The sequence below is a fragment of the Cervus elaphus genome, chromosome 9, assembly GCF_910594005.1.
Source record: "Cervus elaphus chromosome 9, mCerEla1.1, whole genome shotgun sequence".
NCBI lineage: Eukaryota > Metazoa > Chordata > Mammalia > Artiodactyla > Cervidae > Cervus > Cervus elaphus.
Genome location: NC_057823.1, coordinates 21,364,143 through 21,382,002, shown reverse-complemented (window position 1 = coordinate 21,382,002; position 17,860 = coordinate 21,364,143). Strand labels below are relative to the sequence as shown.

At 51.0% G+C, this 17,860-nt stretch overlaps 1 protein-coding gene across 1 annotated transcript; it reads right to left on the bottom strand.

Moving 5' to 3' along the window:
* Positions 1-1,519, bottom strand: ZNRF4 (zinc and ring finger 4). Its single transcript, XM_043914042.1, has one exon. It carries the CDS (start codon positions 1,512-1,514, stop codon positions 102-104), a length of 1,413 nt encoding a protein of 470 aa, XP_043769977.1. The 5' UTR covers positions 1,515-1,519; the 3' UTR covers positions 1-101.
* Positions 1,520-17,860: the final 16,341 nt, after the last annotated feature.

Genomic DNA, 17,860 nt, shown 5'->3' with positions numbered 1-17,860 from the left:
TCCGCTTTCAAACCCATTTTATTATCTAGTCTCCGGGCTAAAAACATGCCTTCCTTCCACCCTGCCCGCCCGGATCTCTACCAGCCTGGGGCTGGCGGGTCTCAGTGGGGTTCTGGGGGCCCCTCCAAGGGCGCACTGGCCTCTGCCTCCCCCACGGAGGAGGCACTACAGCGGCGCCGGGAGGTGGCTCGGGTCAGCAGAGCCAGCCTCCGGGAGCGCAGCCGGGCCTGGACAGCCCAGGTCGGGGTCTGGCGGCCGGACAGCGAGGGGTCTTCCTCGTCCCCGTAGCTGTCGACGGTGGAGTCAGAGCCGTCCTCCGTGCCGGCCACTGACTGCTTGCACATGGGACAGGAGCGCCGGACAGCCTGGGAGAACCAGGGGTCGATGCACTTGCAGTGGTAGGTGTGGGAGCAGGGCAGGACCTTGAGGCGGTCGCCTTCCTCGTACTCATCCAGGCAGATGGCGCAGAGGTCGTTACACCTGGTGAAGGTGCGCACCTGGGCCCTCTGCGTGGCCTGTGCCTTGACTGCCTGCCCGCTGGCCCGCCAGCTCCAGAGCCAATGCCACAGGCGCCGCAGGACAAAGACAGCGCTGGTGAGCAGGGCCAGGGCACGGCCCAGCACCCAGGAGACGGCCAGCACCGGGTGGCAGTCCAGGTCCGGGCGGGGCGGGTAGTCGGGCAGCAGGACGACTCGGGCTGACTTGTCACAGCGCATGATGACCCGCAGGTCCTGGGAAGCAGCCTCGCCCACGAACACCGAGGGGATGGCGATCTGCTGCCGCAGGTCCTCATACACGTGGGCCATGCGCACCAGGTCGTCGGAGCGCACGTTGTGCACAATAGCCGCCTCGAAGCCGGCCCGCTGGGCGTGCAGCACCTTGAGGTCGAACGTGCAGTCGTATCGGCGGATCAGCACGATGGCGCCCAGGGAGCCGTTGCCCGGCAGCGGGCCCTGAATGGGATGGCATGCGTTGGCTGGCTTGGCCTCCATCAGGTAGCCTCGCATGCCCCCGGGGGCCAGGGGCGCCCCGAACAGGGCTGGCAGATCCTCAAAGTCCACCGTGCTTGAGTTGCCATCCAGCACGACCCGCACCACCGCCTGTGAGGGAGCGAGCAACCCCAGCAGGATCAGCGAGATCCTGACTGCCCCCAGGGCCACAGCTGGCTGCTGCCGCCCCATGGCTGGCCCGTCCTTCTCCGGCTGCGGCGTGGAGCTAGGTCCCGCTGGGGACCGCCAACGGGAGGCCTCCGGGCATCTCCAGGGCCTCCCAGGGGACCCGTGGCCAGGGAGGGAATGGAGGTGAACTTGAAAGGGCGGCTCAGAGGCAGTTGAGCAGAGCAGTGGGGACCCTGGTGGTCCTACACGGAAACGGCTCCTGGGGGCAGCCAGGCTCGCATTCTGTCCTTGAAGGCTGGTCCCAGGAGGAGATGACCTACCCAGGCGGCCTTCCTGGCAGATGACGCTGAGACCAGGAGCCCCCAGGGTTCTAGATGCCCCCAGCCTCTGTGACATCGTCCTGTTACATCCACTCCCTCCACCCCCTGCCCAGACAGAATTCCTGGGGCTCTGACCTGGGAGCTGGGCAACCTTGGAAAAAAACTTCTGGAAGTCTCAGCACATCCCTCGCTCCTGGACCTTGTAAGGGTAAAGCTCAGGGGTACCACAGGTGGTTTGGCAGCCCACACTCCCCACCATGACGTGGATCCAGCCTTCACACTGACATTCTGCCATCATCATCTCCCCAAGCCTCCTAGAGACCCACTGAAGAAGGGGGTCAATGTTCACCCATTTCGAGATTCCCAGGGGACTTAGACTTGTTCAGGGCACCCTCTGCCCATGAGGTTTTAAAGCCCAAATCCCAGGCCTCCTCCCTCCCCCTTGCTCACTCTGCTCCAGACACACAGGCCTCCCTGATGTTCTTCCGTAAACACACCCAGCACGATCCTGCTCCGGTGCCTATGCACGGTCTGTGCCCTCAGCCTGGAAGGCCCTTCCTCCCCGTGGCCGCCTTTTTTCTTACCCTTCAGGTCTCAGTTCTTATGTCCTCAGGGTCTAACCGACGTGATGGGGGGGGGGTGGGAGAAGTGCAGTGTCAGGGCTGGGCTAGCAGGAGCGGGTGGTCCAAGTCCCCATCACTGGGGAGACCAGCGGCCCCCAACCTTTTTGGCACCAGGGATCTGTTTCCAGGGGCTTCCCAGGTGGTGCCTGTGGTAAAGAATCTGCCTGCCGGTGCAGGAGATGCAAGAGACAAGGGTTCAGTCCCTGGGTAGGGAAGATTCCCTGGGGTAGGACATGGCAACCCACTCCAGTATCCTGCCTGAAGAATCCCACGGACAGAGGAGCCTGGTGAGCTACAGTCCATGGGGTCACAGAGTCAGACACAACTGAGTGTACACACACACACCCGTTTCATGGAATACAAGTTTGCTGTGGACTGGGGGTGGGGGGATGGTTTCAGGATGATTCAAGTGCATTACAATTATTGTGCACTTGATTTTTATTATGATTACATCAGCTCCACCTCGGATCATCAGGCATTAGGTCCCGGAGACCACCTGAACCAGCTTTATTCTCTCAGCTTAGATCTTCCTCTCTATCCGGGTCTCCAACTGTCCCTTGTTCCTCATCCAGAGCGCTGGCCATCAGCCTCATGTCCCCTCCCAACTCTTTATCCCAGATCTCCCACTGTGAGTCTGTCACCTGGCTGGGCAGTCTACTCAAGCCCTGAATCATTGCTCTGTCATTAACAAGCTTATGTGAGACCAGGTAAGTCACTGAAGCTGTCTGGGCTCTAGTCTCTAGATCTTTCAGATGGGTGTAATGATGAGCAATGTGCCTTGTAAGGTCGGCGGTCAGAAAATTAAATGAGATGATGCCTGATTGGCGTTCATCATGTGTGTGTTAGTTGCTCAGTCATGTCCGACTCTTTGTGACCCCAGAGGACCTGCCAGGCTCCTCTGTCCGTGGGATTTCCCAGGCAAGAATACTGGAGTGGGTTGCCATTCCCTTCTCCAGGGGATCTTCCTGACCCAGGGATCGAACCCAGGTCTCCTGCCCTGCAGGTAGATTCTTACCATTTGAGCCACCAGGGAAGCCCTTAGGGTCTGAATTTTTCATTCTCCCATAACAGACTTGCCTCCAGTTCACAACACTTTCAGTTCATCACCGCATGGCAGTCAAGCATATTTCTGAAGTTTAATCCTCTGGTCTCTCCCATGCTCTAAACTCTCCCATGGCTCCCCCTTGCCCTCTTGATGAAATCCAAGTTCCTTTCTGTGTCTGACACAGCTCTGCATGGTCAAGCCCCTGCCAGTCTCCAAAACCACTCAATAATTTTCTTTTTAAAAATTTTACTATTTTTGGCTGCACTGGGTCTTCACTGCCTCGCACGGGCTTTCTCTAGTTGTGGTGAGCACGGGCTGCTGTTTGCTGTGCTGGCACGCTTCTCACTGCAGTGGCTTCTCTTGTTGCAGAGCACAGGCTCAATGCGGGTGGTCTCCAGTAGTGTGGCGCATGGGCTCTAGAGCACAGGTTCAACAGTTGTGGCACACAGGCTTAGCTGCTCTGAGGCATGCGGGATCTTCCTGAACCAGGGATTGAACCCCTGTCCCCTGCATTGGCAGGCGTATTCTTATCCAGCTGTGCCACCAGGGAAGCCCCTCAGTGGAGCTTCAATGCTCTGAATGCATCATGATTTACTAACCTCTAGAACTTTGCAAATGCTGTTCCCTCTGCCGGGAACAGAATTCTCTCTCCTCAACCACACTTCACCAGGCTGGCTACTTAATGCTTTAGGTTGTCTCTGTTGGTTTAATACTTCCCAGAGCAGCCCTCAGCCAATGATAGAGAAGAGACACAGGAGTCAAACAGGTATAAGTCCATGTGACAACAGAGGGAGAGGTGTCACCAAGGAATGTCGAGGGTAGCCAGCAACCACCAGACGCTAGGAGGGAGGTGGGAAACAGATTCTCCCTCTCAGCCAGCAAGAAGAAACGGACCATGCTGATACCTTGATTTTGGACTTCCAGCCTCCACAACTGTGAGGGAGCTCCTGGTCACGGCAGGTGTAGAAATGAATGCACAGTTGGAATCTTTGTCCCGGGGGTCCACACCTGGGTGAGGCCAACCAGACACAAGGTGTCGGCACATTGAGACCGAAGGGTGAGGAAGGGTGAAGCTGGAGTGAGGGGGTGGAGAACAACATGCTGGGAATGCAAAGGGAATGTGCAAAGGTCCTGCGGTGAGACTGAGTGAGTGAGTTAGAGTTGAATGGTTGGATATGGCAAGCCGTCAGAGTGGCTAAGAAGAGGGTCTTATTGAAAGATGGGAGAGAGATAGGGGAAGTAAGGACAGGACCCGACCCAAACCTTGAATGTTGCTGACTTTAGAATTTACACAGACACTGATGAGGAGCCTTAGAAAAGATCAGAATAGAGACAGGGCATGGTCGGATCATATCTCTCATTTCTGCTCTCTATATTTCTGCACTGTTTGAATCTTCTTACGATGAGAGTGAATTCACTTATGACTCCTGAAATAAAGAAAGTTTTGTGTTTCTGAAAGAACCCTCTGGTTGTTGGATGCAGGGTGGGTTGGAGCGACAAGGAGAGGGGGAGAGGCCACGGAGGCAGCGGGAGAACCAGGGGAAGGACTGGGGAATGGGACAGACAGAGGATAACAGGGGATTATAGCGCTGAATGAGTGGGTGGGCAGGAAGGTCAAAAGGGGAGGCGTCCTTGAATGGAGCCGGTCACATGGGGTGAGAGGCATCACTCTCTAACAATGCCTTCCCCTGGGGCTTACTTGGAGCAAGTTTTGTTTGGTGTTACTCTCTTTAATGTCTTTCTGGCGATGGCTAATTTTCCTAAGATACAGGTCCTTGGCTCCATGGGCATTTTTTTTTTTTTTAATTTTCTGACCACGCCATGAGGCATGTGGGACCCTAGCTCTCCAACCAGGGATTGAGTCCCTCTGCATTGCAAACGCAGAGTCTTAAAGACTGAATTACCAGGGAAGTTCCTTCCCTTCTCCATTGACATTTTGAGGCATCATTTTGTCTTCTGTATCTTTGTTTCTTGTGGGTCCCTTCCCTTTGCGGCAAGTGATAGAGGTTTTTCGTTTATGACTCGACAATCTTTTTAAGGAAAGATAAAATGTCGATCTTTAGGGAGTATTTGGTAAACAAAGGAATAGGCGCACAATAGGGAAAAGTTCAAGACAGAGTTCTCCAAAGATGGCAGTTAATAAACAGGGTGTATTCGTTTGTTAGGGCTGCTGTAACGAAGTACAGTAAAGTCCCCTACACACGAACCTTCGAGCTGCTAAATTTCAAAGATGCAGACGGGTGTTTGCAGGTCCGATTGCAGAGCTCAGTTCACCTGTCTGGTGTACATCGTCACGTGCGAGCATCCTCTACGAGTCGCTGTGCTTTTGTGGACTTTGCAGGACAGCGTAGAGAGTACAGCCATCTTTATTTCAAGCCCAGGATGTCTGGAAGCTTCCCTGGTGGCTCAGTTGGTTAAAAGTCTGCCCACAATATGGGAGACCCAGGTTGGATCCCTGGGTGGGGAAGGTCTCCTGGAGAGGGAAATGGCAACCCACTCCAGTATTCTTGCCTGGAGAATTCTCTGGACAGAGGAGCCTTGTGGGCTACAGTCCACGGGATCACAGAGAGTTGGACACGACTGAGTAACTAACACTTTCGCTTTCACTTTCTGGATGTCCGGAAGCAAGCATAAAAGCAGTAGCGATGCAGCTGGTACTGCTAAGAAGTGCCAAGTGATAACGATGGAAACAAAAGTGAAAATAATTGAGGGAGTGGAGCAACAAGAGGAAGAAGCAGCTGAAGAACCAAAGGGATCTGCGGCGCAGGAGATGGTAAGGGGTTTTCTTGATTTCAGGAGGCTCTGTTCGTTTTTTGAAGCACAGGACCAAATGCAGAAGAGTACACGGAAGCTGCGACAGCCATTCAGATTGCAATCCAGTAGCTGCCGTGTCATCTATGACGAAGAAAGAAAGAAAAAAAAAAAAGAGCTACTACCAAGACATCGTTAGATTGTTTTTTTCAGGAGGGTGGATAGAGTTGAATCCACAAGGAACCAGAAGCTATGCCATCAACGTCAGGCGTGAGTGACACGGCAACCTGCCCTCTGTCTCCGATCGCTGACGACCCTTCAGCTCTCCCACCTCCCACCTCCTCTAGCTTCTGCAGTCAGTAACTCTTCTTGCCTCTTTGCTCGATGCCTGCCCCTGCGTGCCAGCCATTGTATTGTGCTACTGTACTTTTTAAGGTACTGTACTGTAAGATTAAAAATGTTTTACTTTTGGTGTTTGTTTATGTATTGTTTGTGTAAAATGCATTACAGTACTACATAGTTGATTGTATTAGTGAAGTACCTAGGCTAACGAGGGCTTCCCTGGTGGCTCAGACAGTAAAGAATCCACCTGCAATGCAGCAGACCCAGGTTTGATCCCTGGGCCAGGAAGATTCCCTGGAGAAGGGAATGGCAACCCACTCCAGTGTTCTTGCCTGGAGAATTCCCTGGACAGAGGAGCCTGGTGGGCTCTACAGTCCATGGCGTTGCAAAGGGTCAGACACGACTGAGTGACTGACACTTTAGGCTAACTTTATTGGACTTACGAGTTCATTGAACTTATGAATGGGCTCTTGGAATGGAACTCATTTGTATGTAGGGGACATATCGAATCAAAAATCAATCAATCAAAAGGGAACCTCTCTTAAGATATTTACAAAGTTGAAAGATAAGAAGGTAATTTTCCAGGGGAGAGGAGAGCCACATGTCCTCACCACGTGATCATCACTGCCGATGAGGCCCAGCGACTTCTGGAGTCTCCTGACATCCTACACCAAGGAGGAGGCAACATCAGCCCCCTGGGGGTTTCTGCGGACAAACACACAATCCCAGTCCAACCACGAGCTGCCATCAGACAGACCCAAGTTGAGAGACCTTCTGCAAAATCCTGGCCAGTGTTCTTCACAAATTTCAAGGTCGTGGAAGACATGGAAAGACTGAGGAACTATTCTGGCATGAAGGATGCCAGGCAATGTGATGATGAGATGAATGAGTGACTCTGGGTGGGGTCCTGGACCGGGAAGGGGACACTCCCAGAAAAAACTACTGAAACTCAAATGAGGTATGTAGGTTTGTTAATAATATTCTACCTGTACTAATTCCTGGTTTTGATCATCCTAGCAGGCAATATATGACGTTAACAGGAGGGGAAGCTGGGTGGAGGATATGTAGGAACTCTCTGCTTCCTACCATTTCTACATTTCTACAACTTTTCTGTAAACCTAAAATCATTCCAGGACTTTCCTAGTGGCCCAGTGGTTAAGAATCTGCCTACCAGATGCAGGGAACACGGGTTCTACCCCTTGTCCAGAAAGATCCCACGTGCTGCAAGGCAACTTAGCCCGTGTCCCACAGCGGGAGAAAGCCTGCGGGCAACGAAGACCCAGCACAGCCAAAAATAAATAAATAAAAGTAATAAAAGAAAATGAAATTATTCTGAAACAAAACATTTTTTAAAAAGAGGCTTAAGGCACTAAAAAGGAGGAGGAGAGGAAGGAGGAGGAAGGAAGAAAGGGGGAGGAGGAACGGCAGGTAGCCCGGAGACAAGGTTTGGGATGCAAGCAGTTCACGTGGGAGGTAACACCAGGATGCCCCAGGAGGAGCCAGGGTGCATGCGTGATTAGGTGGCTGTGGTGGGCAGAGGGGGCTCAGTCCCACTGGGGCCTCTGTCGAGCATGAACTGCAAAGTTGCGTGACTCGAGGGACGAGGGAGCTGGGGTATGTACACTCCTGCTCCTGACGGCCATTGGCTGGGGGCTTCTGGAGGGGATGGCATGAACTCTTGAGATGCTGCTCACCCGCCCTGAGCAAAGCAGGCTCAGGCAGAGCATCTGGGCTGGGATCCCAGCCAGCAGTGCAGAGAAAATGGGGAAGACCCAGGGTATCTGGGCCGGCCACTAACAGCTGATGGACCTTTAGTCCTGCTCTGACTGATATGGCAGCCACCAGCAACCTGGGCTTATTTCAATGCATTAAAATGAAACATTTAAAAATTAGCATTAAAACATTAAAAACATAAAACACATTAAAAATTTCCTTCCTCACTCATACATGCCACATTTCAACTGTTCTGTGGCCACCTGTGACTGACCATGTTTGGTGGCACAGGTCTAGAACATTCCATCGGTCACAGAAAGTTCTCCTGGGCAAGCCCTGCACTGGAGGATTTTAAGTGAGATAGTGGCATAACCGACTGAGGAACTAGCAAATCCCTTTGGCTGCTGAGGGAAAACAGCTGGTTGGGAGTAAGAGTGGAAGCCAGGAGTCCAGGAAGGAGGCAAGAACAGTCATGCAGGCTGGAGGTAATGGAGGCTTGGACTGGTGCAGTAGCAGTAGGGGACGTAGCTGCCTAGAAATGGCATCACCGCTGAGTCCTGACTCTTTGGATATAAGAGGTGAAGGGAGAGAAGGAAGGACAGATGAGATCTGTCTCAGAGGTGAGTGTCAGGTGGAGATGGGGTCCCAGGAGGGAAAGTCAGTTCAAGTGCAAATGCTGAGCTTTGCCTCAGTGCCCCTGGGTCTGAGGGGTCAGGCAGAAGTCTGGGCTGGGGGGTTGGGGGGGGAGAATGGGGGGCATCCAGTTGGCAGCTGTACTTTTAACAGTGGAAGCCTGGGTACACACAGGAATCTGGGCCCTCGGGCCATCCTGGCCACCAGCCCAGCTGGCAACCGCTGGGCCATGATCTAACTTGTCAGGCGGAAGCCCAGCCCCGTCCCCAGGCTGGAAGGCACAGCTTGCCTAAATGCTAATAAGTTTCGCCTCCAAATGGTGGCGGGTATGCGCGTGCGTATGTGTGTGTGTGTTTAATTCTGGAATGAATTTAATTCTGATTCCACCGACTTTGGGGATGGGAAACAGCTGTCTTAATGAGTTAAACAGTGGGTTTAAAATAGCGAGCATCTGTTCGCCGTCTGAGCTAGCACCCGCCAAGCCTCCTCCAAGGCTCCGGGGCTCACAGTCTGGGGGGCTCTGGGGATGGTACAGGACATGAGGTTAGCAAGTCCAAGAAGCAGTTTTAAAGCTAGCCCTGCCACCACTCCTGGGACTTCTGCTGCTTCATCTGTAAAAAGCAGGGGCTGTTTGGGATGTCCCCGGTGGTCCAGTGGTTAAGAACCCACGCTCCCACCTGCAGGGGATGTGGGTTCAATCCCTGGTCACAGAACTAAGATCCCACATGCCTCAAGGTACTGTTAAAGAATAAATACATAAAAGTTTTAAAAGTTGGAGCTGTTTATCCACCATGCTGAGGCACACCGCTGAGGATGGCTCAGGCCAGTCCTGTGGGGGCGACAGGCCACAAGTGCATACCCCCAGAGCTCAGAGGCCTCCTGGACCTGAGGCCTGAAACTCTCCGAGTCTCAATTTCCTCATCTACAAATGGAAATAACCACATTACCCAATGCAGGAGTTCTTTAAAAGTTTAGATGAATTAAGAGTTTCCCTGGCGGTTCCGTGGTAAAGAATCTGCCTGCCAATGCAGGAGACTCAGGTTTGATCCCCGATTCAGGAAGACTCCACATGCCGCAGAGCAACTAAGCCCGAGCACCACAACTATTGAGCCTGTGCTGTAGAGCCTGGGAGCCACAGTGACTGAGCCCAAGTACCGTAACTAGTGGAGCCCACACACCCTAATGGCCCGTGCTCCATCATGAAAGAAGCCACTGCAATAAGAAACCCACGCACCGCAACTAGAGTAGCCCCCATTCACCACAGCTAGAGAAAAACCTGAGCAGCAACTTAGACCCAGCACAGCCCCAAATAAAGTTTAGATGATTTATGACACATGAAGTGTGTGCTCAGAATCAGGTGACAAGTGAGCATTATATAAATGTGTAAAAAGCTTTCTAAGTAAATCAATGTACTGTAGAAATTCAGAGAAGAAAAAAGAACCAGAGAGAGGAAACCACAGGGTGATATATACCACAGAGGGGGACTGGGTGGAGCTGGTTTAGGCAGGGAAGTCAGGGAGGTCAGGGAGGACTTCCTGGAGGAGACGACTTTTTCCTTTTTTGGCTGTGCTGGGTCTTTGTTATCCTGTGGGGTGCTCACTGTGGTCCATGGGCTTCGGTAGTTGCAGTGTGTGGGATCCACGTTCCCTGACGAGGGATCAAACCCAGACCCCCTGCATCGGGAGAGTGGCGCTTCAACCATAAAGCACCAGGGAAGTCCTGAGGAGGAGACTTTTGAGCTGAGACGTAAAGGAAGAGGAGGAACTGCCCATGTGCAAGTCAAGCATGGAGCATTCCGGGCAAAGGCAATGGCAGGTGCAAAGGCCCTGTGGCAGGACCATGTGTGGGTATTCTGCAAACAGCAAGAAGGCTGGCACAGCATGAAGAGGAATAGGGCCAGAACTGGAATGGACCTGTAGGCTGCATTTTGGAATTTAAGCTTTATCCTGAAGGCACTGGGGAGCTACTGGGGCTTCCAACTCAGGAAGGAGTGAGATATTATTATTAAGTGAGACATTATTAGGCCCCTACTGGACACCTGGCCCTCATGCAGAATCAGAGCTGCTCACAGCCAAGATGTGTGAGAGAGAGACACTAAGACGCCACATGCATTTATCCCAGTTTGGCAGAGTATAGCCCACGGGTGACATTCCTGACACAGACAGCCTGGGTTCGAGTCCCAGCTCTGCCACGCCCCAGCCACACAGCCTGTCTTCCACCTCCCCTTCTTGGGACGGAGTTGTCTCCCAGGTGTAAATATATGCTCCACCCCCAGCTTTGCCCGTCCTGTCATCACATTTCCCAAATTTAAACTAACTTCCTAAAATGTGACACATACACCTACCCTGCGTTTGTGCGAAGTAGCTTCAGTTGTGTCTGACTCTTTGCGACCCATGGACTGTAGCCCGCCAGGTTCCTCCATCCATGGGATTCTCCAGGCAAGAACACTGGAGGGGGTTGCCGTCCTCCTCCGGGGGATCTTCCCCACCCAGGAATTGGCAGATGGGTTCTTTACCATTAGCACCACCTGGGAAGCCCCTAGTGACCCAGCAATTCCACTCCTAGGGATTTGCTCAGGAGCAAGATTGAGAGCAACCTCAAACTGGAAACCACCAAACTGTCCATCAGTAGGCAAACGGATAAGCAAACCAGGGTCCATGTGAGCCAAAGAACGTTCCTCAGCCGCGCAGAGAAATGAAGCACTGAGGCAGGCAATGACAGGGGAGCCAGGAAGAAGAATGCTACCCAGAAAATACAAACTAGTGCAGGGTGACCCAAATCAGACACGTGGTTGCTTAAAAGGGGGTGGGGCTAGAGGTGGGGAAGAGAGGGAGTAGGGAAAAGTTACAAAGGGACCCGAGAGAAACCCTGGGGGTGATGTGCACCCGCCCGAAAACACACCCCACTCACATCGTGAGTGTTTGTATTTTACTGTATGGAAACTAGACCTCATGCGTAAGTAAGAAAGCTATGGTATTTCCAGTAGTCATGTATGGATGTGAGAGCTGGACCAGAAAGAAGGCTGAGCACCGAAGAATTGATGCTTTTGAACTGTGGGGCTGGAAAAGACTCTTGAGAGTCCTTTGAACAGCAAGGAGATCAAACCAGTCCATCCTAAAGGAAATCAACCCTGGATAGTCATTGGAACGATTGATGCTGATGCTGAAGCTCCAGTACTTTAGCCACCTGATGTGAAGAGCTGAGTCATTGGAAAAGACCTTGATGCTGGGAAAGATTGAGGGCAGGAGGAGAAGGGGATGACAGGATGAGATGGTTAGATGGCATCACCGACTCAATGGACACGAGTTTTGAGCAAGCTCCGGGAGATAGTGAAGGACAGGGAAGCCTGGTGTGCTGCAGTCCACGGGGTCACAGAGAGTGAGACATGACTGAGCAACTGAACAACAGCAAATGATAAAGCTATAAAGACGAATGAAATAACCAACAAAAACCAAAAAAATTAAAAGGGCAAGCACTTGGCCCAGAGTGCAAGGGGCACCAGCCAGGCTGGAAACTTCCTGGGTGGCTGTAATGGGGGAGGGGGAATTTAGGAGAAGTTTCCTGAGGCCACAGTCCAGGGCCACAAGCTTATCGCAGATCCCCATCCTCCCCAGCCTCGCCCTCCACAGCCTCCATCCCGGGAAAGGAGACTTGCCAGCCTGCACTTCACCCAGGCCCCGGAAAGTAATTTCTTAACGTTTTGCTCTCCGCCAACGAGACACAAGATTAATTATGGCCATAAACACACTGGGCGCCACCTAAATATTTCATAGATTTGTGCGTGCACGCGCACACACGCAGTTCTCTTGTTTTTTAATATTTTGTTTTTAAAGGAGGCTGCAAGGGGACACGGGGGAGTTTGCCCTCCCCTCCCCCTCACCTTCCGTCCCCTCATGTCCTCCCTGTCTTTCTTCATTCCTTCCCCTGCTGGAGGGGTCTCAAGGAGATCGGGAGATTTTGCTCTGGGTTCAGTGGAGGAATGAATTTCCCTGGCTGCCTCCTTGCAAGGTGACAGCTGTTTCAGGAAGATGTAGGGGGTGGCAATGGGTCTGGGCATGACCTTACACTTGGGAGGAGGGGAACTGGAGGCCCCTATGTCATTACGGAAAGCAGCCATGAGTCCCCTCCCCCTTCCAAAAGGATCAATCAACACTCATTTATTCATTCAACAGATGTTTCTTGGGGCTGTAGAATGTGGCAGTTTAGAACACAGACTTGAGATCGGAGAGATCTGGCCCAATTGAGCCTTGACAATTTCCTGGCTGTGTGATCTGGGGTGACTGTCTTCACCTCTCTGAGTCTCAGTTTCCCATTTGCAAGATAGAGAAAATAATAGTATCCTATATCATACGGTTGCTTCAAAGCTTAAATTAGATCTAAAATCCTTATAATGTTCTCACTGTGGGGCCAGGTATACTACAGAAGGTGCTCAATCAGTTTAGCTGTGATGAGGAGGGTATAATTACTGTTTGTGAGCTCTGGGCTCTGTCTTGGGAGCTGAGGATGGAGCATCAAAGGAGAACAATGGTTACCACCCCCCTCATGCTCAGAACTCATTCCTTCTTTTTTCAGCCCTGCACTTTACATACGAAGGCTCAAAGCCATGAAATGGTTAGGTTAGGGACTCCATGCAGGGTATATTTGAAGGAACTCAGAGATGCCCCCAGTGACCTCAAGACCTCTTTTTTTGTTGATGGGGAAACTGAAACACAGAGACGGGCAAGGAGGGTTCCCATTCCTTCAACTTTGAGCCCAGCCTTGGGTCTCAAGAGAGAGCCCAGATAATCTCCTATCACATCCCTGCCCGTCTTTGGCACTGCAGCATCAGGAGCTGCCTGCTTGCAGTTTACCAAATGTGACAGTATCTTGGCCCCAGTGGTCCAGCCTGAGCCAAGACAGACCCAGGACAGACCCAGGCTCTGCCCCCTCAGGGCTCATGTCTAGTGGGGAGAACAGGCAACAAGCAATAAAGACTATAAAAAACTGTGTGCTGTGTTGGGAAGTCAGTGCTATGAAGAGAACAAAGAAGCAGGGAGAAGGTATAGTGTGTCAGAGTTGGAGGAGGCTGAAGTTACAAGGGGCTCACTGAAGAGGTGGTATCAGAGCTGACACTTGAGGGAGGTGAGGGGCAGAGCCATGTTGGGTCTGGGGAATGGCATTCCAGGCAGAGGACACAGTCCATGCAAAGGCCCTGGGGCAGGACTGTGCCTGGTGTATTGGAGGAACGGTGAGGAGGCACGTGTGTCTGGAGCAGAGTGAGCCAGGGGAAAAGAGGGAGGAGGGGAGGGCAGGGAGGGAAAGGAGCAGGTGAAGTAGGGCCCTGTGGGGCACTGGGAGGACTTGAGTTTTTACCCCACAGAGGTGGGACCCTGGAGGACCAAGGGTGGAGGAGGGGAGGAGCCTGATAGGTGCTCGCGGGCACCCTCTGGTGGCTGAGGGGAGGACAGAGGTAAGAGGAGAGAATGGAAACTGAAGGACCTTGGAAGAAAAGCTGTGACCAACCTAGACAGCACATTAAAAAGCAGAGACATTACTTTGCCAACAAAGGTCGTCTAGTCAAGGCTATGGTTTTTCCAGTAGTCATGTATGGATGTTAGAGTTGGACTATAATGAAAGCTGAGTGCCAAAGAATTGACGCTTTTGAACTGTGGTATTGGAGAAGACTCCTGAGAGTCTCTTGGACTGCAAGGAGATCTAACCAGTGCATCCTAAAGGAAATCAGTCCTGAATATTCATTGGAAGGACTGATGTTGAAACTGAAATTACAATACTTTGGCCACCTGATGTGAAGAACTGATTCATTTGAAAAGACCTTGATGCTGGGAAAGATTGAAGGCGGGAGGAGAAGGGGATGACAGAGGAGGAGATGGTTGGATGGCATCACCGACTCAATGGACATGAGTTGGAGCAAACTCCAGAAGTTGGTGATGGACAGGGAGGCCTGGGTGCTGCAGTCCATGGGGAGAAGAGTTGCACATGACTGAGCGACTGAAATGAACTGAACTGAAAAGGTGAGGGGAGGGAGGAGGGGTGGGGGAGCTGAGGTTTAGCCCAGGTGGCCTGGGAATGCATCTCTGAAGAGGTGAACTTTGAGTTCTAAGTGAGTGAGAAAATCTAGGGTTAGAAAGAGCATTCCAGGAAGAGACCGCAGCCAGTGCAAAGGCTCTGAAGCAGGAACAAATGTGATCTGTGTGATGAACATAATGGAGATGGAGTGAGATGGGGGGAGGGATCTGGGAGGAGGATAAGATTCTGGACCAGGAAGAACCCTGTGAGCTCCCGGGAGTTTCTGTTCTATTCTAAGGCAATGGGGATCCGTGCCCTTGAGAAGGGAAGGGGCAGGATAGGATGTATAATGTGGGAGGCAGAATAATATGTCCCCAAGGATGTCCTCATCTTAATGTAACCCACAAATGTGGTCCCTTACATAGTGTGGTGGGGTGAATAGTGTCCTCCCCAAATTCATGTCCACCCAGAACCCCAGAATGTCACCTTATTTGGAAATCACCTTTCAGCAGATGTAATTAGTTAAGGATGAATGAAATCATCCTGCATGTATGGTGAACCCTAAATTCAATGACTGTTACCCATATAAAAAAGAATAGAGACTCAGCCATTAAAAAGAACGAAATCATGCCATTTGCAGCAATATAGATGGACCGAGAGATGATCATACTAAGTGAGTCAAAGAAAGAAAAACATCGTATGATATTACCTCTGTGCAGAATCTAAAATAATAATAATAATAACTTATTTAGAAAACAGAAATAGACTTAGAGAACAAAGATGGTTACCAAGGAGGGGGGGAAGGAGAGGGACAGGGACAGATTGGGAGTTTAGGATTGACATGTATGCACAGATAACCAACAAGGACACACTTATAGCACACAGAACTCTCCTCAGTACTCTGCAATAACCAAAATAGGAAAATAATTTGGGAAAGAACAGATACATGTACACGCGTATCACTGACTCACTTTGTAGTAGAGCTGACACTAACACGGCATTGTCAATCAACTGTGTGCGCGCGCGTGTGTGTGCATGGGTGCTCAGCCACTTCCGTCAGGTCTGACTCTTTGTGACCCCATGGACTGTAACCCGCCAGGCTCCTCTGTCCATGGAATTCTCCAGGCAAGAATACTGGAATGGGTTGCCATGCCCTCCTCCAGGTGCTCTTCCTGACCCCAGGAATCGAACCCATATCTCCTGCGTCTCCTGCATTGCAGGCAGGTTCTTTACCCACTGAGCCACCTGGGAAACCCCTTAATCAACTATACTCTAATGTAAAATAACAATTAATAAAACAAAAACAAAAAAAGAAGAGAGCATAGAGACCCAGACAGAAGACTGCCCCGTGAAGATGGAGACAGAGACTGGAAGAATGTTCCGTCAAAGAACAGCTTGTGTATTTCATGTGCATTTCACTACAGTAAAAATATTTTTATATTTAAGAAGCAACACTATGCTGGAGGGTACTGGGTTTTCTTTTGGGGTGATGAAAATGTTTTGGAACTAGAGAGGGGGGGATACAATATTGGCAATATGTTAAACGCTGCCAGATTGGTTAATTTTGTGTAATATAAATTTCACCTCAATTTTAAAAAGGAATAATAAAACAAAACAAAATAAAACCCCTTGCTTTGGGTGCCCTCCCTGCTGACTTTCTGATGCAGACGCTTCCAGAGCTGTCTCTGCCTATGTCATAGTGTCCCCGACATCAGTCCACAGCTGCTCCCATAGCTGATCTCATCCTTTTTCACGGCCGCATAATTTTCCCTTATCCAAGGAGCAGGAGTCATCCACCCCTGTGGTGGGCTTCTGGCAGTTTCCAGTCATCTGCCCTTCAATGCCAAAGTGAAGTTCAGTGGACATCGCTCTTGTCACTCTGCAACGGGGGCAGAGGCTAAGTTTGTTTTTGTTGTGGTGGTGGGTTTTTTTTTTTTTTTTTTTTGGTCACACCACATGCCTTGTGAGATCTTAGTTTCCCCACCAGGGATCAAACCCACAGTGGAAGTTCAGAGTCTTAACCACTGGACTGCCAGGGAAGTGCCGAGTTTGGCTTATTTTGAATTTCACTGGACGCCACCCACCCCTCCCTCTCTTTCCAGGCTGTTTGTTCCTTATTCTTCTGCCCTCGAGCCAGAGTGGGTGGCCAGGGCTCTCTTCCTTGGCCTCCATGCCTCCACTCTACTCCCCTCCAACCATTTCCTAGAGGGATCTATTTACACATAAAGGGAACCACAACCCTCTCCTGCTCAACATCCTCCCAGGGCTCCCTCAGTTCAGTTCAGTTCAGTTGCTCAGTCGTGTCTGACTCTTTGCGACCCCATGGACTGCAGCACCCCAGGCCTCCCTGTCCATCACCAACTTCTGGAGTTTACTCAAACTCATGTCCATTGAGTTGGGGATGCCATCCAACCATCTCATCCTCTGTTGTCCCCTTCTTCTCCCTCCCTCAATCTTTCCCAGCATCAGGGTCTTTTCAAATGAGTCAGTTCTTCACATCACGTAGCCAAAGTATTGGAGTTTTTCAGCTTCAGCATCAGTACTTCCAATGAATATTCAGGACTGATTTCCTTTAAGATGGACTGGTTGGATCTCCTTGCAGTCCAAGAGACTCTCAAGAGTCTCCTGCAATACCACAGTTCAAAAGCAGCAATTCTTCGGCGCTCAGCTTTCTTTATAGTCCAACTCTCACATCCATACATGACTACTGGGAAAACTATAGCTTTGACTAGATGGACCTTTGTCGGCAAAGTAATGTCTCTGCTTTTTAATATGCTGTCTAGGTTGGTCATAGCTTTTCTTCCAAGGAGCAACTGTCATAATTTCAAGGCTGCAGTGACCATCTGCAGTGATTTTGGAGCCCAAAATATAAAGTCTCTCACTGTTTCCATTGTTTCCCCATCTATTTGCCATGAAGTGATGGGACCAGATGCCATCATGATCTTAGTTTTCTGAATGTTGAGTTTTAAGCCAGCTTTTTCACTTTCTTTCACTTTCATCAAGAGTCTCTTCAGTTCTTCGCTTTCTGCCATAAGTGTGGTGTCATCTGCACATCTGAGGTTATTGATATTTCTCCCAGCAATCTTGATTCCAGCTTGTACTTCCCCCAGCCCAGCGTTCCTCATGATGTACTCTACATACAAGTTAAATAAGCAGGGTGACAATATACAGCCTTGACATACCCATTTCCGGATTTGGAACTCCTTAGTGCCCCTTGGGAAGTGGCAACCCACTCCAGTATTCTTGCCTGGAGAATCCCAGGGATGGGGGAGCCTGGTGGGCTGCCATCTATGGGGTCGCACAGAGTCG

Coding starts and splice junctions, on each gene's coding strand:
- ZNRF4 (XM_043914042.1), bottom strand. CDS start 1,514: ATGTCACAGAGGCTGGGGGCATCTAGAACCCTGGGGGCTCCTGGTCTC.